This window comes from Tympanuchus pallidicinctus, unplaced genomic scaffold (genome assembly GCF_026119805.1).
Source record: "Tympanuchus pallidicinctus isolate F22 unplaced genomic scaffold, pur_lepc_1.0 scaffold17, whole genome shotgun sequence".
NCBI lineage: Eukaryota > Metazoa > Chordata > Aves > Galliformes > Phasianidae > Tympanuchus > Tympanuchus pallidicinctus.
Window position 1 is genome coordinate 15,274,299 of NW_026294690.1, and position 23,657 is coordinate 15,297,955.

Here is a 23,657-nt window from a genome sequence, read left to right on the forward strand (position 1 = left end):
GTGAAGAAACGCAATGTCAGAATCATCTTCTTCCAACTGGTGCTGGTTTTTGTTAAGCAAGGTGAAAAGCAAATTGACTTGAAACTTACAAAATGTTTTCTGTGCAAGGAGCTTTCAAGTCTCATGAAGAATGTGATTGATGAATAGTGTCTTCTGTCAAGCAGTAACAACTTGCTAAGCACATCAACTCACATGGTGCTGGAAAAAAGAAGGCATCTTCTGAGAGCTTTCTGCAAGCTCTTTCCAATTTTTTGCACAAGAGAAGTGATGAGGGCAAAGTACACTGAAAGATAAGAGGGAACAATACTGCATTACTGACAGCCAGTGTTACCTCTTCTTTTTTAAGACTTTGTAACTTCAATTGAGCTGTGCTTCCTTTAAAAGAAAAAAAGGAGTGATGTCTGCACGTTCAAAAGAAAGAGAGAACAGAGCTCTCCCGATGTAGGTGGTTTATTCCGCATGCCCGTGCATTATGTATAACTGTTACTGACCTTATTGCAAACTCTGTTTGCACAGATTTCTTAGGAGAGGTCAACTCATTTCTTCCGTGCAAAGCTTTTTATAAGGGCAAACTAAATGATCATTCTCCTTGTTTATCTTTTCCAGTTACCAGTGTCTGGGAATTTGATTGACCTTTATGGCAACCAAAGCATGCCTCCTCCAGGACTTAACATCAGCAACTCCTGTCCAGCTAATCTCCCTAATATAAAAAGGGAGCTCACAGGTAAATACATCTCAAATACCACCTTGGAGGCATGGTGTAATTGTTTCGAATTCAAGTGATCCTGAACATCATTTCTGTTAAAATAAAGAAAATATGGACGAAAAGCTGTTTTCTTTTGCAGCCAGTTCCTTAGCATGTATTACCTGGTGATACAGTGTATGTATATTTTTGTTCGGTGTGGGTTCACTTTGACAAATTAAGACAAAATTCTTCATTATTGCAGTCAGGTCTGCTCATTTGAAGCGTGTCACAGGAAACCTGCATGCAACTCTTGCAGAGCTCACTCCTAGTCTGAGCCTATATCTTTGCTCAGTGTTAAAAATTAACAAGTTGACACCTGAAGTCTCTCTGGGATTCATGCTGAGAAATACAGCATGGTGAGGCTTTCTTCTACTAGGGGTCAGCAATGAACAAATAACTTGTGAAATCTGGCAGTCAGTGTCCTACGTGATGTGAAATGTGGCACGTAAAAATATTTGAAATTGAGGTGAAAACGAAGTGTCCTCTGAAGTTCTTGTCACGTCATTTCTTCCAGTAGTGAAGTTGATCTCATCTGAATAAGCTGCAGGAGTTAAGAGGAGAAAATGGGGACATTATTAACGTAGTTTAAAGCATTAGAAGGGAAGTTTCATGTTCTCAAGCCTATTTTATTTTTACTGTTTTATTTTGCCTGTAGATAAAAAGATGTAACCATACATAGGATACAATATACAAAGCAAACTTGCCTGCAAAAGATAAATACAGATCTGTTGTAGAAACAGTTACAAAATCACCTTAATATCCACAAATAGTTGTTCTTAAGCCCAGCTGAGGTTGTGCTGTATGCTGATGTGAAAACTCACAAGCTAACTCAGTTGCAAAGCAGGTTCTGGTCAGGAATTAGTTTAATAGAGCCATTTTAATAACCCAGGAGTCAGCTTCTCAGGAGGAAATGCCACATTTCTGAGCTGGTGGATATTTGCGTTTATGTAACTGCACAGAATGTGAGTTCAGCACCAAAGGAAGATACACTAACTGCACAATGACTTGTGGCAGTTAGAAAAACTTGGTCACCATATTAAACTATGTTAGGAGGAGGGTGGGGGTGGGGTGGGGTGGTGAGATCTACTTAAGGTCCTACGTTACGCACAGCTTAATTGCTCCAGTTATAAAAAGTTCCAGGCAGCTGTAGGCTGTGAGCTAAGCGCCCAGCTTGCCAGATATCTAGTCTGGTGGATTCACTGCAGATGATTCTGTAATACTTTGGGTGAAGAAGGCTGAAGAAGAAAAGAAATCAATGGGTAAAATGTTTTTATGAAAGGTCCTCAGTTAATCAAAATAGAGCTGAACGTCAAATGTCAACATTCAGCCTTTACCTGTAAACAGAAACAGTTTAGATGAGTTCTTTTTTTTTCCAAAACAAGTGGTGGCAGATTACATTCAACTTATAAGAAGTTTAGTAATTAAACTCAAATTTAACAGCAGTTGCTTTGACATTGATCTGGCCAAGCCTTTGACTGTTCGTAGTGTTTTCTGACAACTAGTGACTTTAATATCTGTATGGTATTGCAGGCATAAATCTGGGTAAGAGATTTCTTCTTATGTACCACAGAAGTTTTCTATAGAAACTGTAGTTTAATCTGTACACTTAGAAGTGTGGAATAGTTTTTGATTCTTTATTTCTTGATAATGCCGTAGGAACTAAATTGGAGCTAGCTTGCAATATTTAAATCTAGCATTTGTAAAAAATCTTTCTTCATCCTAGTGTGTGAACATCAAAATGATAAAGAAAAAATCAATTCTGTTATCCCAGCATCTCATGTTGGTGGTTGTTGTGAGTTGTCAGCTGTAGTTATTGAAGCACTTAATGGGAATCCTGCTCAGCCTCAAGTGCAGTTTCAATCAGTTTTGTCCTTACAAACCTCTTGTCTGTTTTCCTGTAGCAGTGTCAGATTAAGCCCAGATTTCTTTAAGACATGTCATTACTCTTTCAAGCTTTTTTGGGATCCTTTGAGAGCGTTTCATTGAGAAGCATATGTCTTGTTACAATGCATGGAATGCTGGGGTAGCCAACTTTCAGTACTCCCAGGGAAATGCCACCAGATTTTGTGGATTGTGAGACCTAATTCATATTCCATTTAAAAAAAAAAAAAAAAAAAAAAAGTACAGGAAAGGATCTCACTTGAATGAAGTCTTAAGGATTTCACGTCATCTTTTTCAAAAACTTAAAATGAATTAGAATAAATGTTAAAGTAGTTGAAATTGTTGGAGAAATGTAAGATCAAATGAGAACTGAAAATACAGCATTTTTAGTAAGTCACTTAAGTTACACCTTCTGTGTTGTGGTGACGTGCACATATTGCCATGAAAGGGCATAGTCTCAATTCCAATGAGAAGAGCTTCTGACTCCTGGCTGCTTCACATCCTGTGCTGGGAGCAATGCAATAAGCATGTTGTTCCTCTAGTTCAGCGTGTGCGTGTGTTGTCTGCGTGTGTACAGAGAGTGTAGGAGAAAGGTATGTTGCATTCCAGCAACACGTTGTCTTCAAATACCCTGCTGAATCAGGGCCTCCGTGGGAAATGTTCTCATCATGAAAGTCAGCATAGGAAATGTGGGAACAGAAGGCTCTGCAGGTTAAGCTGAATACCAGCACTGAGTTTTAGTAAGCACAGCTTGTGTTACAGGCCCTCCTCACTTCTTGGGGAGGGTGTAGTGATTCATTTGATAATTATCAATCCATCTTCTTTCTCTAATGTTTCACAAACTGAAGTGTTGTGTTTTGAAGTGCTTTAATTCTAATTACTTCATTCACATGCACAGCATGTATTTTTCCTACAGAGTCAGAAGCAAGAGCGCTGGCTAAGGAGAGGCAAAAGAAAGACAATCACAACTTGAGTAAGTTGAATTCTTCATTTTTTACTTTTAAATTTTAGTAAATATTTCAGGCTTTTTTAAGTATTGAAGTGCTAGATTGATATATTCCAATGATGTCCTCCGTGAAGTTGTAGTGGTTCATTATGTTATTCCCATTAATAAAATATCTTTAATCCTCTTGGATAATGTGCTTAAAACTATTATTCAACTTCCACTTTTTTTTTTTTTTTTTTTTTTTTGAGAAAAATTTAGTAAGTGGTATCATTCGAAGTAGGATTCTGTTTATTTGGACTTTTTCAAAGCATGCACCCAAAGGTGTTGCTGTCAGCAGAGACACGGAGAGCAACATTTAATCCAATTACTTTTAACAAATTCATCTTGCACAATTTGACTAAAAAAATATCTGAAATTTAAGATATGTGGTCAGTTTATAGTGTTACACTGAGTATGCTCACTGATATTTGACGTGTGTACTCACAGAGTACATTTTGTGGTGTCCCTGTTCACTGCAGGGGTGTTGGGCTTGATGGCCTTCGGAGGTGCCTTCCGACTCTAAGGATTCTGATTCTATATAAGCAACTCTATATTTTGAGTTTTGGGATTAGGGATTTCCTTGAGTGTATAAACTTCTGTCTCTGGATTTTGTTATACTTTTCCCTTGGAAAACGTACACTTCTCCTCCTTCTTGGAGTCCTATGCTAACAACCATCATATTTTCAGTCTCCTTTTAGATTTGCCACTTCAAAAGCCCCACACTTTTAAAGTACTGATAGAACTTCTGCTTCAGTGTGTCCATGCATAGGAGAGCAAAATAAATTACAACGCTACTGGATTTTAAGCTTCAGGCAACAGTTGCAAAGGAGTTTAAAGAACTCTTTAATGGAAAGCTTTCTACTTTGTATTTAAGTGAATATTGCTTGTAACATTTGTGCTGTTTTTCCTAAAGTTGAACGAAGAAGAAGATTTAACATTAATGATCGTATAAAAGAATTGGGCACCTTGATACCCAAGTCAAATGACCCGTAAGTATAATGTGCCCCAGGGGTCTGTGGGAGGGAGGTGTTGAAAGAAAAAAGAAATCTTAGGGGAGAGAGGAAGAAGTTTTAAAGCATGAGAACCCAAATAATTGTTTGCGGTAAGTTCCCAGACAGGCAGGTTGTAGTTCCTTTAGGTAATTTCAGTGTTACTGACTTGTCTTAACTTTTAGCTAATGCTGGTTCAAAAGCAAGGAGCCCTTCTCACTCCAAAGCTTGAAAAAGCAGCACTTGAATCTGAATCACTGAGGCTTGGGGGGAGAACTTCCATTATTTTATAACTCATAGCTACTTCCTTAGAGGCTCTTTAGCTTCCTCTTAGGCAAGACAGTATTATGTATAATCAGCCTACAGAACAAAGATCCTACAAGTGGATCTTTGGTCTGATAATCAATACTAAACTTTATTTTAAAAAGTCAGTGTGGGGAAAAAAGGTGATGCAGGCAACCTCTGTGTGAGGTGGGAATATGTGGGAGAGGCAATATGGGAGCCATGTGCCCCTCACTGGAGGAGCTTCATACCTAGGTTGCAACCTGACATTGGTGTTTTTAGTTAAGTTTAAAACTCTCAAATTCTCTGCTGTGCTGGACATTTTTCTTCCTGCTATAACACAGCTGTGATACAATGCCATCAGAAAGATTGCTGCAAGCTCGAGGACCTCGTGCCTCTTTCTACAGGAGCACCAGCTCATAAATGGTTCTTATGAATGCCAGAACCCTTGCAGTCTTTTAATTACCCAGCTGAAATCAGGCAATCACCCATAGAGCAAGCAGTATGATTTTCTTGAGTACTATTATGGGTTTATTTTTTTTTTTTTTTGGCTGTGATTGTGCAGAGAAAAGGGGAAGGAGCTCAGGACTTCATCCCTCTGTGCAGTGCTGTTCCCAGAGCACAGGGCATGGGCTGTGGGAAGCCCAAACCTCCTGCAGTGCTTGGGCTCTGCGTCCTTCACCTGGGACTGTGCTCCCTGCGATTTGCCTTGCAAGAGCTGTGCTCTGGCCCCCTCTAGCGCATTTCAAAAGCCTTCTGCATTCATCAGCTTGACAGGAATATTATATAACGAGGGATGTAATCCTAGCTGCTGGTATGAAGGTACTGACTTCCACATGAAGTCTCCCTGAGTGTCTTAGCTTTTCCTTTTGTGTTGATTTCAAAGGGATATGCGATGGAATAAGGGAACTATTCTAAAAGCATCAGTGGACTACATCCGTAAGCTGCAGAGAGAACAGCAACGCACAAAGGAACTTGAGAACAGACAGAAGAAGTTGGAACATGCCAACAGGCACCTGCTGCTCAGAATACAGGTTTGCTGATAAATAATGTGCGAATTCTCTTGGTGTTGTAGTGTGTGGCTGCAAATAGTTGTGACTGAAGCTTGTTAGTAGGAATTTGGGCTGGGGGAGCCATAATTCTGATTAATGGTAACCAGTGCTGAGATGGTTGCAGGATTTTTATGCAGTAAAGCAGGATCCATTAGTTTTCAAAAGTAAAAAATACAAATCACGCACACAAAAACCAAACACCAAACAAAAGCTGAAGCCCTCTGCAGGCAGATTGCTGTATGCCAGGCTGGCTACAGGAGAGCCCTGAGCCACAGCTAATCCACAAAGCAGATAACGAAGCTAGAAATACCTGAGGGTCAAGTGTGGCAGCAAACAGCTTTAAAATAGAACAGCCTGGCATGAGCTTCAACACAGCTTTTGTACTTCACTGAGCAGTCTGTTTGCTCGAGTGAGAAGATAAAGAAACATGGCCCTTCTGCAGGGCAACATCAAGCAGTGGTATTTCAAAGCTAAGTCAGATCACTTTTTAAGCATCTTTCATCTTCTTTTCCTTTACCCATGTGCTCTGGTTCCCTCCTCAATCAAAATAACGTTTAAAAAAACAACAACAACAACAACAAAAAAGACAACTAACCCTTGAATAATGGGAAATATATCTTCCAGCAAATAACCTGAAGTCTGTATTTTCCCTTTCTGTGTTGATTTTGATGGAGTGTGGAATAGGGAGCTCCTGTGTACTTTGATTTTGGCACATTATCCGGTGGAATTGCTGCTGCTTCTACCTTCTCTGTTTCTACAGCATGCCATTAAGAGCTCGTTGTCTTAGTGTGGAAATGGAAAGAGCTGTTAATCAGCCTCGGTGATAAGAACAGGGCAATCACAACAGTGACTGTGACTGCTTAACGTAACGCATAAATAGAAGCAAAGCATCTCTCTTACTGCCATATTTGAAAAAGGGCACTTATTTCATTATCTGCCTTCAGTCAAATGCATTTGTGATGAAATGGGAGAGTGGGCTTTAAGCCTTATACAGCTGGGACTCTTTGAAACTTTGTGTGAACTCCAAAGCCTTTCTATGACTTTCCTGTATATTTTTAGTGCAGGAGTAATATTGCTCAGTTCTGACTGACCTCTTCACTTTCCCCTTTATGAGAGCTTCAGGTTGAGAAGCGTGCATTGCAGCATTGCAGCAGGAAGTAGCCACCTCATATGGACAAACTCTGCTTTCCTATACAACTTTTAAAAAGCACGTAGCCTCTGTTTCTGCTATTTCAGTTTTTTTTTCAGCTCTTCCAGTGTCAAGCTTCTAAAGCATGACGCTGGTTTTAGAAGGGGCCTGAGGGAGGATGCATTTGTTCTGCAGGGCGTTGAGGTAGGTTCTGAGAACTGTGAGGGACCTGTATTTGGTAATATTCATCCACCTCTTCAGGAGAATATTATTTGGATGAAAATCTGCAGGGTAGGAGTACACAATGTGCAAATGTTTGCTACTATCAGAAAAGGAGGCAGCAGTTTGTGTCCAACAAAAGAGAACTGCAGGTCACGTTACACAAGATCATCAGATGACAGATTTTGCTTTCAGATTGTTAACTTCTCCTTTTATCCTCTTTCCCAGGAACTTGAGATGCAAGCTCGGGCACATGGACTGTCCCTTGTTCCATCCACAGGCCTTTGCTCCCCTGATATGGTCAACAGGGTGATCAAACAAGAACCTGTGCTGGACAACTGCAACCAAGACCTCATGCCGCACCACACAGACCTGTCTTGCACTACCACCCTTGATCTCACTGATGGTACCATCACCTTCAGTGACAACCTCGGAAATGTGACTGAACCAACTGGCACTTACAGTGTTCCTCCAAAAATGGGATCCAAACTGGAAGATATCTTGATGGACGATACCCTCTCCCCTGTAGGAGTAACTGACCCACTGCTTTCTTCTGTGTCTCCTGGTGCATCAAAAACGAGTAGCAGGCGGAGCAGCGTGAGCATGGAGGACACTGATCATGCTTGTTAGCAAAAGCTTGGCACACCTTTCATAAACTGCTTTGGTTCTTGATCAGTAGATTAAATATTTTGCCTTTTGTAGAATTTTTTTGATTTTTTTTTTTCTTGTGCTTCATCAGTAGCCCAGTGTGTGCGTGTGTGTATATATTATATATATAGGATTTTTTTTAGAATTTTTGTGAAGAAACTTGTATATTCTATTTTAAAACTACCAATGCCTCCGATCATATTGTACAGCATATGTACAGTATCTGTGAACTGGATTCGACAAGAACTTTTGAACTGGTCAAATCTACTCAAAGCAATAGAATTACAAATGACGAGTCTGCTTCTATTCGGGGGGAAGGAGGAGTCATAGAATTGTAAATGCAACCTATTTACGTGGAGACAAAATGTAAAGTTACAGAATGTAAAGATACCAAAAAAGTCCACTTTGTAATTGTATTGATTTAATAGTGCTGCCTTAAAGATACAGTGTCTCTCAAACTTTGATCCTTATAGACAAGTGTTCAGAGAAGAAAAAAAGCAAACCACTCTGTTCCATTCGGAATACAAGAAATAACAAAAGTGTTAAGAAATCCTCGTTGTGTCGATGGTGATATAAAAAGCTCTTGCTGAAAATGAAATAGAAATTGCAGGGAGATGTGAGACTCTTCCTCAGAGTGCTCTGAGCTGATTTGGGTTTTCCTTTTGATCACGGTACGACTTTCTTTTAGATTTTAGTTCTGTTTTGTAACAGGCATTGATGACTTGCCACCAGTAAACCAAGGAAGGAGCACTATGGGTTGGTATGCACTCTTTGGACGATAATAATTGATAGGTTTTAACAGCTGGGCACATTACGTTGTACATATCTAATTGGCTTTATTTTTTTTAAATTGCGTTGTACAGTTTATTCTGATTTGCATGGGTTCCTCAGTTACCTTCAGCCTTTCGTTTTAAATATGTTTGTATTTCCTTTGTAAGAATTTGCCTCTTAATATTGCAACATTTCTTTTTTGACATTTTAAAAACTCATTGGAAGTTTTCTGCGTTCTTTGTAAACACTTGAAAGGAAGCTTTTATGCAGGGTTCTGTGTTTTAAGAGAGATTTTGAGAATATTTTGTATATTACAGTCTCACTTTGAAAATGTTTTTAAACACGTTTAAGGTAGAGTTCAAATGTAGATTAGGTAATAAACAAAACTTGTAGAGAAACTGAACTTACGTATTTATTTTTAGTGATACAGAAGAAGTAGTAACATGCTTGGAAACATAACTATGTAGTAGATATACCCGTCATAGTAATTTGTGTTTTATTTCAGCACTGGCGCTGACAAAAAAGAAAAAAAAAAAGAAAAAAAAAAGAGTAAATTACTGTATCTGCAAATAACTGTTACTTGATAACAATGTTATTAATTTTTAACATGCAACAATGTTGTAAAAGTAGTTTGGTGCATTATCTACTCAAGTGTAGTCCTATGCAATAACAGTAGTTATACTTGTATTATATCAAGCCTAGATGTTTTACAGAGATGACATATGGTGTTAGGAGCTAGACTGGTTGAACGGATTTCTCAATAGCAGCCTACAAATGACTTGCAAGTGGCAGGCAAGCATATCTCATTCAGAATGAAGTGCCTTAAACTCTAGTTGTAGTCTTCCCCGACTAGCACTGACTGAAGTGTGACAGAGGAGAGAGCAAAGGGTGTTGTTTGTAGGAGGTTGAAGTACGGCGTGGTGCCTACGTGTAGAAAACAAGAGCTTCCCATTCTCCTTTGTGCTACACTGGAAATGATAGAGAATAAAAAACAAACAAAAAAAAAACTAAAATAACATAGCAGAACAGTTAATGACTTGAGCGCCAGTTTGGCAGGCTCTGTAGGAAACCATGGTCACAACGGTTGCGGTGTTCAGAACTTCAATGTGAATTGACAGGGATGGGGCAGCACTGTAGCTGGGGAGTTCTGTAGCTGTGCTGGGACTCGCTGAGCTCTCAGGTGAGCATTTTTCCTACGAAGGCATCCTTGGAGTGCCGGGCCCCATGACCCCTGGTGCTGGCAGCAGTGGTTGCGGGGCTCGGCAGGGTTGCAGCTTTCTGTGGTAGTGCTTTGGGGGTTGCTCTGTCCCTGCCTTAGCCTGGATGCAGCTGCTGGGTTGTGGCTTTTTTGAAGGAGGATCTGGAGTTATGTGATAACGATGCCTCACCCCAGATAGATTTTGGAACTGTGTCTTTCCTTTGGTGGGTGAAGCTCTGACCCGGGGAGGATGTGCTACATTCATCTGGGTACTCAGGGCAGGAGGTGCTCTGTTTTTGCTGCTCCAGGGTGAGTGTACAGGTATGAGCTTCTGGTGTTGCTGTTTTCTAATGGTGGCAGGTGAAGATCAGGGCTGTGACATGACACGATTGTGGCTGTAACACAGGGCTGCGTTGCCTTTCCTGATGGTAAACGGTACCTTAAAATGGAGCAGTTCTGTAGCGTTATGCAGTGAAATCAGGGTGTGCTCCCATGGGTGTAGAAACTGAAAACCACTGAGTATATTAAGGCTTTTAGTTTGATGTCTATGCTGGTCATTCAGAAACTGAAGTCTAAACTGTGATATATAAATACCCTTCATGCTTACATGAAGCCACTGGTACTCAGTGGCAGCCCTGACTTCTGAATTTTCGACTCTGTGCTGTGTGGAGGTGAGTTAGGACTCCACGCTGTTGTATCGAGAGCTGTGTTTCTTGCTAAAAGTGACAGTGACAGCAGCAGTGGGACCATGTGTTCTGTGTGCTGTGTTGCTCTGGGGTAACACACAACTCAGCTGTGACAGTTTGTTGTTCCCCCACCCGTTCCTGTAGGCCACAGCCCTCTGAGTTTTCTCATTTTTGAGTGGAGACGACGTTCCTTGTGCAGTGGGGACATCTCCAGGAGATGCAGACCTCTCGGGTACTTGGTGATGTTATTCCCCTTTTGTGCATTGTGGGATGTGTGTGACTGTGATATTTTACAGGGGATCCCGAACAGAGGGCAGAGACAGCAATTAGAGGCAGAGATGGAGCAAGATGGACAGTTGTTGCCCCTCTGCCTCTCTGATGCCATTGTTGTGTGTGACACTGGGCCCCAGGGGCTGGGGTGCTGACCAGTTCTCACTTTGCCAAAGCTATGCTACCACCAGGAACGTGCAGAGCACCGTGGAGTTCTTCCTTTCTGCTTTTGGCCTAGAAAGCAATATTTAACTCTTACAATCTGTAAAAGCAAAAAAGGTACGCAAGGAAAGCACAAAGCACAAAATAATGCACTTACGTTTATATTTGTTTGACATAAAATGCACTGGGGGGGAAGCTGATGTTGATAATAGTATAAATACCTATATTTCTTGAAGAAGTGACATTAATTACTGCCTCTTGCTATAATGCTTGGTACTGTAATGTTGATATTCATCTGCTGTTGACTGCAGCAATAATTTGTGTATGGTCCATAGCACTGTAAATTATGGATCAATATTAATGTATCCAATGAAATAATTTGAACTGTTGTTCTTGATAGATGGATTAAAGCATTTGGTTTTTCACATACGTGTGTGTAAGCCACTCGTTTTCTGTGTAAGTGAACCTTGTTGATTTCTTCGTGCGTTCGAAGTCCCAGCCGTGCTCCTGTGTCCATGGCCTGGCAGTGAGAGTCTCCATGTGCCTGGTGTCACCCCGCAGATCTGGCTGCACCAGGGCTGTCCAATTGTGTGTGTATTGCTGTAGCACCAGGGGCTGGAGCCATGGAAAAGATCCCGCTTGGGAAATACATGCTAAAAGCAATGTTTAACTCTAAAACCTGTCTACCAGATTGACCCAAAATTGTGGCCCAGTGTAAAGAACAAAATGTGGACATGTGTCATTCTGTCTGTCCCCTTCACTGGGCTCTTTGGCCTCCTACCCCAAGGGACCATCTGCCCAGACCACCACCACCAGCTCCCACATGCCAGGCATGGGCTTGGCAATGCCTTGGGACACCCACATCTGTGGGTCAGCAGCACTGTCACTGCTGCTGGGCCACATCCCCTGCACAGCCTTCCTGCTGCTCACTCCCAAAGCCTCCTGGGTCACGCCTGGAGCTACAGCCAGCGCTGATGAGGAGACAATATTTGTTTTGTCTTCCACCCTCGTGGCTTTCCTGTCGCAGATGTTGCTCTCATCCATCCCAGTCCTGTTCCTCCGCAGGCTGTGCTCATACCGTGCAGTCCTTGCCTTCTCTGTGGACGTTGCTGTAGCAGCAGGTGTAGTTAATGTGTCATCTCAGGGCTTTCGAGCCTGAAATAATTACAACAGAATGAACAGAACTTTTGAAATTGGCCCCATGAAAATCCGTTGTCTATTGAGGTACGCAAAATGCTTGTTAACTCAAGTTAATTTAATCTGCAAACAAATCGATCCACCTGACTTTGCTAGGAAGAAGCAGAAAAGTGCTGCACAGTCTTTGCAGAGGATATTTGAGTTAGATGATGCGAGTGCTTCCAACAGGCTTTGTAGGGCTGCCCCTTTAGAGGTTCAGTTCGCTGTTAGGATGTGGTGATGTAGTTCTGCAATGGTCAGTTTGGGTGTCAAACACAGGATGGCTTTTTCTGAGTTAAGTTGGAGTAGTTTGGTGTATTTTAGCTTGCATGGAATCAACTCTGTCAGTATTTTGGGAGTTCATTTCTTGCTGGTGGTGGTGGGACCAGCTCTGCTATCTTCATGCATTGTGGCTGGATTGCAGAGCCGCGAGATGAGTAGGAAGAAAACTTGGCTGGGTTAATAGCTGTAAGAAGCTGGTCAGTCTATTCCAGTGGAAGATGGCATCAGTGCTCCTTAGGAGCCTTTTATTTCCTTTGGACAAGCCTGAAAAATTCTGTACAGGAGATGACGATGGATGAAGTTGCCAGCACAGGTAGGTTCTGGCTAGCAAGGAAGCCCAACTGTGTGGGCATTGGGATTCTGAACTGCAGGGCTGGACCATGCAGTGCTGCATCCCCATGTCATACTTTCCTCCCAAGGGACTGCCTGGTGTCCCCCTGTCCTATCTGGATGGAACATTGGACATTGATTAAAGCAGAGGGAATAGTGGGTGTGCAGTTTTAATAGGGGCAGCTTCCTTCAGTGGGCTCAGAGCTCAGTAACGATGCTGGCTGCACCTCAGTGCCTGCAGACCCACAGCTGCTGTGCTCGGAGATGTTTGCTCAGCCAATTTAAATACATTTAGCCAGATTCTTTCTGCATCTGTTCCAGATCCCTGGCCTGAACCCTGTTCTACATAGGGTACATTGAGTACTGCTATTGATAGTCGCAATAACTGTTGTACAGTTGGTCATTAACATGTACCAGAGCCCGGAGAACAGCTGAGAAGCAGTTTGCAGAGCAAACAGACGGAGCAGAAGTGGCTTCGGAACATGCAGGTAGTAAAGGATCCCCAAAGGCTCTCTCACCACCAATGCAATATCGTGCAAACAGCTCTATGAAGAACTTGCATTGGGCAGAGTGCAGCTGGGTCCCGCATGACTTTCTGTATCTTGGAGCAATGCACCATGGAAGGTAATGGGAAAATAAGACATTTCTAGGCATAGTGATGATAGTTCAAATTGAAAAGCAGGAATTAAAGCTGAATAAATGAAAACAAATAAATTCATACTAGACGTGAGCGCACACAAATGCATTCCATGCAATGAGGTGTATTTTAAAAAGCTCCTGCTTTATTAATAATATTTTCTGCCTCCTTTCCCTGATCTTTCAGTGACAAGCCTGGCAGAGGCACTCTTTATCAGATGCTGAAGCAATTTAGTTGCTGTCACATGCCTTTCTAGATATACACATATTAGTCACACAGCCTTTTTATGTTTCTTAGCATATTTTAGTATGTAATTAAAAACATGGCTGTCTGCTGCTAAGCAACCAAGCGTGTCAGAGGTTGATTGTATTCTGTCACCTGCAGGAGGAGGATGATAAAATAATAATTGGTGTTGTTTTTTTCAGTCTTAATTGAGCTCTGGCTCCTGTGATGTGTTGTTACAGCTGTGTATGGGGACAGCTGGCAGTGACCCACAGCTGTGTCCCCATCACCAGCATCAAATGGCTCTTAGATGTTGGGCTTCTGGTAGGAATGTAAGTTGTGGCTCTTTGGGTTCCTTCCTGTTGGGCTGTGCAGAGTTGGCCTCCCATGGGGCCGAAGTGCCTTCAGGTCTCTAAGTGTTCACAATGAGTGATGAAGTGGATGTTCATCAATCTGTCTCTTGAGCATGTGCACATATACAACAAGTGTTGCATGCAGCAATGGAATCATTATTCTAAAAGTTGTCCAGTATTAATAGCTTTTATTGCTTCAGCAAAACAGAATCCAGTACATCAGCACAAACTGATAAGATAGAAAGAAAGAAACAAACAATAACGCTGTAAATAATTTAGAGGCTGTTTGTAGATTGTGATTCTTTTGATTCAACCTCCAGAGAGGAGGATGACATTGCCTTTACATTTTCCACAATCAGCATGTGATACATTGCTTGTCCAGTGCCTGCCAGGACCCTTGATGTGGTACTGAGGCTGTGACAAAGACGGAAGTGACAAACTGACTGGGTGTCCCCTGACTTCTCTTGGCTGCCCCAGGTGATCCTTCCCACCTGCAGTGGGAAAAGCCCACTGCTACACCTATTGACTGTAGGGCCCTAACGGGCAGCAGTGTGACAGCGCTGGACAAGGCCATGGATCAACCAATGGAGGGACCAAGTCCCACTTCCTACCAAAGGAGACACAAAGCTACTAAGAACTACAGAATGGGCATTGTTTTGACTGTGAGAGATCCCTCTGGGAGCACAACACAACTCTAACAAGTTCCTTTCCAACTACAGCAATCACAGTAGGCAAACTAGGCTGATATACTTGCTTCAGAGAGCTCAGAGGCTTTCATAATTCTGCACAAATTCATGCTGCTGTATTCATTCTGCCTTAAATTCAGCCCTGCCCACCCACTCGTGGAGCTGAGCAGCTCCGGGAGCAGGCAGGATGCTGGGCAAAACTGTGCAGCACTCACAGGGTGGCTGTCTCCTCCTCCAGCACCGTCCTGCAGTCCTTAACCCACAGCTTGTAGGCACCTTTCAGTGTCTCCTCGCTGGTGTCATTGAATATCTCTGTAAAACAAAGCTTGGAGTTAGCTGGGTAACCAGGGAAGCTTCTCCTGCTTGTTCATGATAGTTTGCTAGGAGGAGGGCAGCTCCTCTGAGCAGTTTATAAAAGCCTGGTTTCTTGTGAGTGCACAGGTTGGTGGAAATATTCTGGGTACGGGTGTAAGGCTGCAGCCTGGTCCTATGCATTGCTTCTGCATTAAGATTTTTTAATGTCTTATAGGCAAGAATATCTCACCTGAGATGCTGAACAGATGTTTTTCTTTCCAGAATTAGTTATAGACATTAAATTCCTTTCAGCAAGGACAACTTAACAACTATTTTCAAATGTAATGAAGGGTCTTTTTCCTTGTATGATGGTTTGTCTGTCCCAGCACTGTGTTTAGGCTGTTGGTTTGCAAAGCAAAACAGGTCAGTATGCATCCAATTCCTGGTTCCATACTCAAACCCTAGGGCTGAGAGAGATGTCCCAGCACTCCCAGAGCTCCGGCAGCTTGGGGCCGTGCCCACCTTTCCGTAACACCCAACCAGAGAGAGCAGAGATCAGTGCCTGCCTTTATGAGGGACCTGTGGGCTGCCGGAATGCCTCCCCTCAGACGTGACCCACTGGGTCTTGGTCCATTCCTAGGACTCAAGCAGGAGGACTCAGCCTTCCAGCAGGATTGCTGAGATGCCAAGGAAGCATCACAGACGCCTCCATCGCGCTCTTCAGCACATCCCCATGCTTCGTACCTGCCACGCCGAGGCCGGTGGGCAGCGGCATGCGGGGCTGCCCCCCTCCGTGCCGCAGGCGCTCCCTCAGCGCCGTCTGGATGAGGGCCCAGCTGCAGGCGCCGTGCCACACGGGCAGCTCCAGGCCCTTCATGCACTGGATGATCTGCTCCTTCTCATCGGCCGTGATCAGCCCCCGCACGTGGGCCACGTACGTCATGAAGGCCATATCAATGGTCACGGCTTCTCCGTGCATCAGCGATGGCAAAACCCTCTGGAAATGGAGCAAAGGGGAGGTGGGAGAAAAGGGTTGGGTTGCCAAGTATCTGAATAACTACTTATTTCCTGAAGAACCCATGAAAATTAACGTTCAGCTCTGAGCTGCAGTAGCATGTGTACTCTGAGGGTCAGTACTTTGTGATTTATGGTTTGCAAAGGATGGTCTCTTTTACATGTGATTAATGGCATATTATATCTCCCACAGGGATCCAATTCTCCTCCTGTTCAAATTACTGATGAAGTGCACAGTAGGATGGAGGGAAGAGCTCTGAATTTTGCATAAGCTCTGGATCTCCCCACTCATTTCTCAGTGGCGATTTCCCCCCCAGCAATATGGGCTGTGGTCTCTGTGCCTTTGCACTCCTATAGTTAGTAGGTGGTTTCTAATGGATCCTCTGAAACCTGGTCACCTCTGTGCCTTGGTAAGTGCTTGGCAAGAAAGCAATAGCAACTTCGTGAATAGAAAACACAGCTGGGCTGTGAGGGAAATGGGGAAGCAAAATGCATTCCCTGAGCCAGCAGGACCAGGCTGGTTGCATTGGGTGCTCTTCCATTGTTTGTTCAGTTATTGTGTTTGGCTGAGCTACATTTACACCAAGTTTTCATGTTGCTGTTTGGATATGACTTTTTTTTTTTTTTCTTTAAATGAAGTAATGCAGCATGAAGCCTGTCACTCACCATTTCCAGCTCTGGGCTTATAAGGTGACCAAAATCCACCAGTCTGTCCAGGTCATCTTCCCAAAGGTTGGGAGCCAGCTCCTCCAGCATGGTTTCAATGGCAATCCTGGTGGTCTGCAGTGCAGCGTCCGCACGGTTGGCAGAGCCACTGTAAGACTGGAACTTGGTGTCCAGCAGGTATTTGCCATGGCTCTTGAGCAGGTCAAACAGCCCTTTGTGCTTCATGAGTGCCATCTAGATTAAAGAAAAGAAGAGGTAATCATAAACAACTACTTGTATGTGCTGCTGACAACAGAGTGTTTCAATAGAGTGAAGTACAGTTGTATGTAATTACATGTTAGCAAAGAAATACCTGTGCATTTGGCACAAGGGCAAATTCTACTCTTTAGGGAATAAAAGTTGGGAAAGTACTGCTACGTACAGAATATGAGGGTTCAGAAAGGATTTTTTTCCTCCCTTTCTGACTCTGCCATTACAGCTCTCCCGCATTGGAAACTGGGTTTCCCAATGCCTGCCAAAAGTTTCCAGACATCCTCAGGGAGTTCCCACAGTGCAAACACAGAAAAATGCTACTGATGAGCTTTTATTCTAATACACTTGAACAGCTTGAACTCTGCTTTATCAAAAGTTTTCCAAGCTCTTCAGGCATAAAGTCATTTACAGTGCACTTCCCAGGTAATTTTAGAAGTAGAATTTGTCTCGTCGGAGATTGATTGACCCCAATCATCATACCCCTCGAGGTAGGTGCGAATGATCTTGCAGATTATTAATCCCCAGAATAATGAGCCTCAAATCGTTTGCGAGCAGTTCATTTAAATGTGCTATGGATCAGTCTCCTTCTTACCTGGTTGTGCCTTTTGTCTGTCGGGTTTTGAGTTTGGGAGTTTGTTTACATTGTGTATAAAGGAAAAATTTAGCAAATTTAGTGGCTGTAACTGTGTAGGCACATATAGCTATGTAGATATATGGCTATATGTATATATAAATATACTATATGGATATATAGAGAGAGTTACAAGTACCATTGCAGACTTGGTGGCCCACCTTGGAGTCCACGAGGCTGCCTAAACAATGCTGTAGATGCTGACAAATATCTTACCATTATTTCAGGTTTAAAAGCTGCAGTTGCAGGAGTTCATACCTTTAAGATTTCCCCAAGGCCATTGGAGATGTGTCGCCGGGGAATGCTCTGAATGAAGGATCTATCCAGAAAGCTAGCTACTGGGGGGGTATAGCCCCCAAGCTTGTTCTTGCACTGGAGGAAGTTCACTCCATTCTTTGCTCCCACACTGGCATCAACGTAGGAGAGGAGGGTGGTTGGGACGCGGATGTAAGGGGTGCGTCTTCTATAGAGGGAAGCAGCTAACCCCACAATGTCCAGGCAAACACCTCCTCCGATGGCAATGATGGGCTCTGTTCGCCTGTCAATGCTGAAGTTCTGAACTTCTTGCAGGATGTTCAAGACCAGGTCCATGGATTTCGTCTCTTCTGTGGTAGGCAGGGCGAGGATTTTGTGCTGCACGTTGTTCTCTTCAAAGTAATGCCGGACTTTGGTGCCATAAAGTTCATCCACGACTTCATCTATGACGATAAAGCGCCTCAGCCTCCTTTTGCCACCAGTGGTTAGCTCGAGTTGCTGGGTGTCAGTGGTGTGACCCCAGAGAAGAGTAGTGTTAGAGGGATCCAGAATGTTGTTTGTTTCTACCACTTTGTAGCAGAAATAGATGGGAGCTTCAACTGTCCAGGAAATCCCACCTTCAGAGACACATTCACCTCTAGCAAGGATGAGAAAACATAGCTTGCAATCATTATATTTCTCTTTTATACCCTGCATGTCTGAACTGGTTTAAGGAGGTAACCAAAGGTGGGGAACGCGTGGCATCTCTGCCTGTGCACTGCAGAATCGTGGGGCCGCAAGATGGATAAACCTCATCACATCTAAGTGAAAAGTCAGATGGATGAAATTCCATGTGACAACGACAGAAAGGAACCATAAGGGTTGAAGAAATAAGAAATTTCCCTTCCAGTTCTCGTCTGTCAGCAAAACAGCAGAAAACCCCAGACCAATAATTTCAGCTTCCCAGAAGGGAAAGGAGAAGTGATTTTCAACAATTTTCAAAGATTTTATCAAGGAAACCTTGTCTTCCTGGTAGATTTTGATGGTAAGAATTGACTTACTCCCATCTACCTTCTCGCACCCACACACAAACCTCCACAGAATGTTCTCTACCAAATATTGGTAAAAGTGAATTGATGCTTCTCAAAACAAACATGATAGAAAAAGGAAGTGCTGCTAGACAGGGAAAGAAAGCAGGGAAGATTTGAGAGTTACTTAATAATAGCAAGAAAGGACAAAATGAAACTGTGAAGTGTATTTTATGAGACTCTTCGTCTGCAGATGGAGAAAAATTGAAAGTTTCTGTGAAACTTCAGTTTGTTTTCTGAATGGATGGCTCATTGGATAATCAGGTTTCTCCACATGCCTGATTTCTTTCCACATGCCTGAGCATCCTCTTGGATGGTGTCTTGGGGGCACTTTGCTTTCTTTGATACCAAACTCCCTCTGAATCTGACTCTAACTCTTTTAAGTGTTAAAGAAAAGCAGTGTGGATTTATACCTTCCAAAAAATTCTTCTGACCTTTTAAAACACAATATTACTGAAAGTATTACTGTGCACATTTTAATGCACAAACTTATGCCTTCAGTTTGTAGTTTTGCTTCACCTGCATTCATCTCCAGCATGTGACCCTTAAGAGACATGGCAATTTTGGATGTTACTTGGTGGAATTGGCTTTGGATGGCACAACCAACACCAATCACAGCCCCTCAGCTGTATGAAAACAGCAGAGAATTTGCAGCTGACCATTCCCTTGTTGAAAGAGAGCTCAGCTGAGGTGCATCCCACTGGGGACACAGCACACTTTGCACAGCCAGAGCTGTCCAGCCCTATCACCAATGTACTGGGAGCAACGTGAGCTCCTATACTTACATTTTTGCTTCGGAAAGAATGATCTTGTCCTCGAGATCAGAAAGGGTTTCTCCTTTCTTGACCCGGCACCACGTGCTCTTGACTCGCACCAGTTGGAAGTCTGTCTGCTGGGGCTCCTCGGGCGCTGCAGCCGCTGCCATCGGCACAAAACCCTCTTCTGACACTGGCATGTTTCTAGGAAAGTCAAACCTCTGCTAAGAGATCTCACGTAGCTTGGTGACTTTGAGGTGCTTTTTAAAGTCTCCAGGTGACCAGATGTTGGAAGGGGAGGTGGCACGGAGAGCAATTACAAAACCAAGATTATCTAATCTGAGACGTGAGTTAGGAGTGTGAGGAGCATCTGAAGACACGTGCAGGCTCTGGGATGGGGTTGTATAATCAGCTAGTTTTATAATGCCGGAGGAGTACAATGGGAGACTGTAGATTAATACCTAACATGATGCCCTACAGCAAATTTGATCTTATGAAAGCAAATTCTGTGATCTTCAGTGCTGTTAAGGAACTTCTTTCTTTTTGCATGGAGACTCTGGGGCTCTGACCTGCTCTTATGAGAGGGAGATGGGAGCGGGAGCGCAGGGATTGGTTTGACACTGGCTGCTTTGAGCTCCCATTCCCAGCTTTTAATTAAACACTGAAAAGAGTTTTTTCATTGTTTTCAGATATAACTATAGGTTCCAAAAAGCAATCAGAGGCTGTTTGATCCCTGAAGGGCTGTTTGGGGGATGAGCAGAGTTTTGATTCATTTGCCCAGCTTCCCTGGGACTCTAATGCACTGAACTTTCCCTACAAAGGGATAAATTAGGTCTGAGTTACAGAACCTTCTCCTGATCTGCTGGGCTCATGCTGCAGTTTTCACTCAGCTGTGTTAAGAGAATGCCAGATCTCCTACTACTGCCCCAACCCAAAGGCACAGGGGTGCTGTGGGGAGGGCTCCAGTAGATGGGTCCCTACGTGGATTCGACAGCAAGGCCTGGAGGTGCAGACTCAACTTTGCCTTCTCCTCAGCGATTTCTTAGAAATCTGTCCTCCGAAAGCAGAAAGAAAACCCAGGAAAATTGATAACAGGCGTAAAAGCAGGGGCTGGGAAATATTGTTCTTCAAGAGCCTGCTGAGCAAGAGCTAGGTCTTGTTGCTTTGAAGGCTTAATGGCAGCCAAACTCATCAAGGAACTTAGATTTATATCAAATTTCAGTTTGGGAAAGAGATACAAGAACAAACTCCCCTGAAGTCGTGCACTGCTGCTCCATGGAGGGAGTACCACCTAACACAGAGCTTCTGCTGGCTTCCTCTGCAGATGGCAAAGCACTTCACAGAAGGGATAAGATGTTATCCCCATTTTATGGAATAGGAGAACAGAGTCCACCAGAAGAGAAGCACCATGCTCAAAGTCACCTCCAAAGCTAGAGGAGGGAGGAATAGGTGGCATGTTAAAGCTCTTAGCCTGTTTATCAAATACTCATCTGAAATTTTAACTCCCAATACAAACACAATTTGCATCTCTTTCTACAGGGGCTGCAGGTTTAATGCAGTTTGTTGTTTACTGAATTATAAACTGGAATAATCTTAAGCATGCAAGGAGATCTGCCCTCTACATCTTGTTTATTTGTTTTGATTAATAGCAATCTACTGAGTGTTGGGACTTCTTTTATTTGCTTTTCTTCTACTCTTTTGTCCTGAGCATTCACTTATTTTCCATTTATATTTTTTTAATCTATTTAGGCAGCATCTAAATGACTTGTATTTCATTTCAGAAGGTGACAAACATATTTTCCAACGTTCATCTGTTTGTTGTGGCCAAAGGCCGCCACCTCCTTGTGCCACCCCAGCTGTAGCAGCTGTGGCCCATAGAACAAACTTGGATGTGAGTTGTGTTTCTCCCAGGCAGGAGATGCACAGGTTGCTGTGTGGGGTAACCTCCTCTACAGGCCACTTGTAAGTAAGCAGGGGTTCAAAGTCCTGGGGCATTTGCAGCTCCACACCTGATGGCTTAGCTGGGACATGTCTATGCTATATTATGAAATTGCTGATTATCTCCTTGAGAACCAGCAGCTTTTCCAGGTCCGGATGTGAACACTGCTGTTACATAAAGCACAGGCACTGAAAGTTGCCTTTTTTTTCCCTCTTCTCCAGTGTCAGACACCGTTTGATCTCACAGCTGTCCGGGAGCAGCCCAACGTGGTGCAGTGCAGCATTGCAACAAGAAGCTCAAGAGCTCACCTGGTGAACTTCAACACTGCCACATCAAGGGACAAGAAGCAACATGCAGTGTCCTGCAGGTAACCTTCCTGCTTGGGGCTTGCAGCCCTCCATGCATGCTTTAGCCCTTAGCAGCTTGTGTTTGCAAACCGGTGACTAAGATGGTCCATGAGTGCTTTCTGATTTCTCCGGCAGAGAGCAGGGAGAGATTTTTACCTAACAAGCAAAACTGGCATGAGTGCCATAAGACAGCCAGAGTGACAGTTGGAGTGGGTGTACAAAAAGGTTTTGGTGCCTTGAGTGAGAAGAAGGGCTTAGGAGACTGGGTGGGTTCCTCCAAGAGAGGAGGTGTGCCAGGAGGGGACACCATGGGATGTGTCAGACCTGGCTCCTGGACTGCCTCTCAGGCTCTGTGGCTTGGCAGAAAGGAAGAGAGAAAGGTATGTGTGGGGAGAAGTGTTTGGAGCTGAACAGTGGAGGAAGGTCTGTGTGGATCTGAAATGGGAGGAAAAGGTCTGAACTGGGAAAAAGGAATGAGGAAACGGGAGAATGGTGAATTGGAGAGTAGACATTGCAGTGCCAAGAGGAGATCAGGCTGTAATTTTGGATGGATTGAGATGCTTGTTTTATACCAGTATGTTTTCTGCCACCTTAGCCTCTGTGCTAGCTCTGGTAACTGAGTACGCTGGGCATACTCCCAATTGCTTGAGAAGATAATATGAGGCTTCCATGTCCAAGGTTTTATCAGATTTGCAGCTGTTTGGTGCCAGGCAGCTCCTACCAAAGGCACCTGGGGTGCTTCAGTGCTCTGCATGCCAGGAGCACTCTTCCCAATCGACACTGGGGCTGCACAATCAATGTGAAGACTGGAAGGATAGCCCCAGATGGGAAATACTCAGTCTCATATCTCTGAATGCAGCATCTTTGCTTAGCTTTTATCAAATTCAGACTCGTTTTTTGCATGTTTGTCACCACTCCATGCTTTTTACTGGGCAACTCCCTGCAAATAGTACAACATCCTCCTCTTTCCTGATTGAGCTCCCCCCATCCAAGTAAACACCATCTAAACCCATCCTGGAAAGGTTTGGTTTCACCTGTAGAGAAGATTTTATTCCCTATATTCACGAAGAAGATGATGCACAATTAGGTTGGGAAGATGTCTGTGCATAGATAGAACCACGGGTAAGAAACCAGGCGATGTAATTTAGTGCTTATGATGGTCCAGCTGCAGAGCTGTGCACTAAAACAGAAGGACTTTCCCTGGAGTTACGCAGGAAAAAAGCAGTTGCAAAAATTTTCCTTCACCTTATTGCTCAGAACCCTGAGAGCAGCCAGCCCCAGGCTCTGCTCCAGCTTGTCTGGCCCTTGTATAAACGAAGGCAATTCTGACCTCTGCTGTTGGCCCTAAGCATCATCAGGGCTGTAAAAAAATAAATTAATTAAAAAAAAAGGGCAGCACTTCTTGAAAAGATTGTATAATCCTTGGCGTGGAGGTGTGGAGTTGATTTTGGCATGTACTGCATGTTGCTGCTGTCTGGGAGCACTTCGTGATGCTTGCCGTTGGTGTTATAACACAGGTTACAAAACAGCTGGAGGTAAATCTTTTCCCCCTCCCTGAGTGACAGTGCACCCTTGTCAGTTACTCACCCAGGAGTGAAACATGATGATTGCTGAAATCCGACATGGATTATAAACACGTGTTTTTTCCGCTAAATTAGCAGGAAGCCTCGGAGTGCTTGGCAGGGCTGATGGAGAAGGCAGCTCCTGACACCCAGCATCTTGCAGACACGTGGC

At 43.5% G+C, this 23,657-nt stretch overlaps 2 protein-coding genes across 6 annotated transcripts in view; one reads left to right on the forward strand and one right to left on the reverse strand.

Moving 5' to 3' along the window:
- MITF (melanocyte inducing transcription factor) overlaps positions 1-11,444 on the forward strand; it is an 88,647-nt gene extending 77,203 nt beyond the window's left edge. For 3 of the 5 annotated variants that reach the window (XM_052679258.1, XM_052679261.1, XM_052679260.1), the window contains 5 exons: positions 607-724; positions 3,525-3,599; positions 4,525-4,600; positions 5,769-5,916; positions 7,511-11,444. In XM_052679258.1, the coding sequence (XP_052535218.1) occupies positions 607-724; positions 3,525-3,599; positions 4,525-4,600; positions 5,769-5,916; positions 7,511-7,912 (819 nt within the window). In that variant the 3' untranslated portion in view covers positions 7,913-11,444. The remainder of the gene's footprint in view (positions 1-606; positions 725-3,524; positions 3,600-4,524; positions 4,601-5,768; positions 5,917-7,510) is intronic. The other 2 variants (XM_052679259.1, XM_052679262.1) reach the window with 1 other exon arrangement.
- Positions 11,445-14,914: 3,470 nt separating this feature from the next.
- On the reverse strand, positions 14,915-19,807 carry LOC128078648 (2-epi-5-epi-valiolone synthase-like). Its single transcript, XM_052679037.1, has 5 exons — positions 19,668-19,807; positions 17,819-18,452; positions 16,678-16,911; positions 15,742-15,994; positions 14,915-15,015 (listed from the first exon to the last, which is right to left on the reverse strand). Exons 1-5 carry the CDS (start codon positions 19,805-19,807, stop codon positions 14,915-14,917), a joined length of 1,362 nt encoding a protein of 453 aa, XP_052534997.1.
- Positions 19,808-23,657: the final 3,850 nt, after the last annotated feature.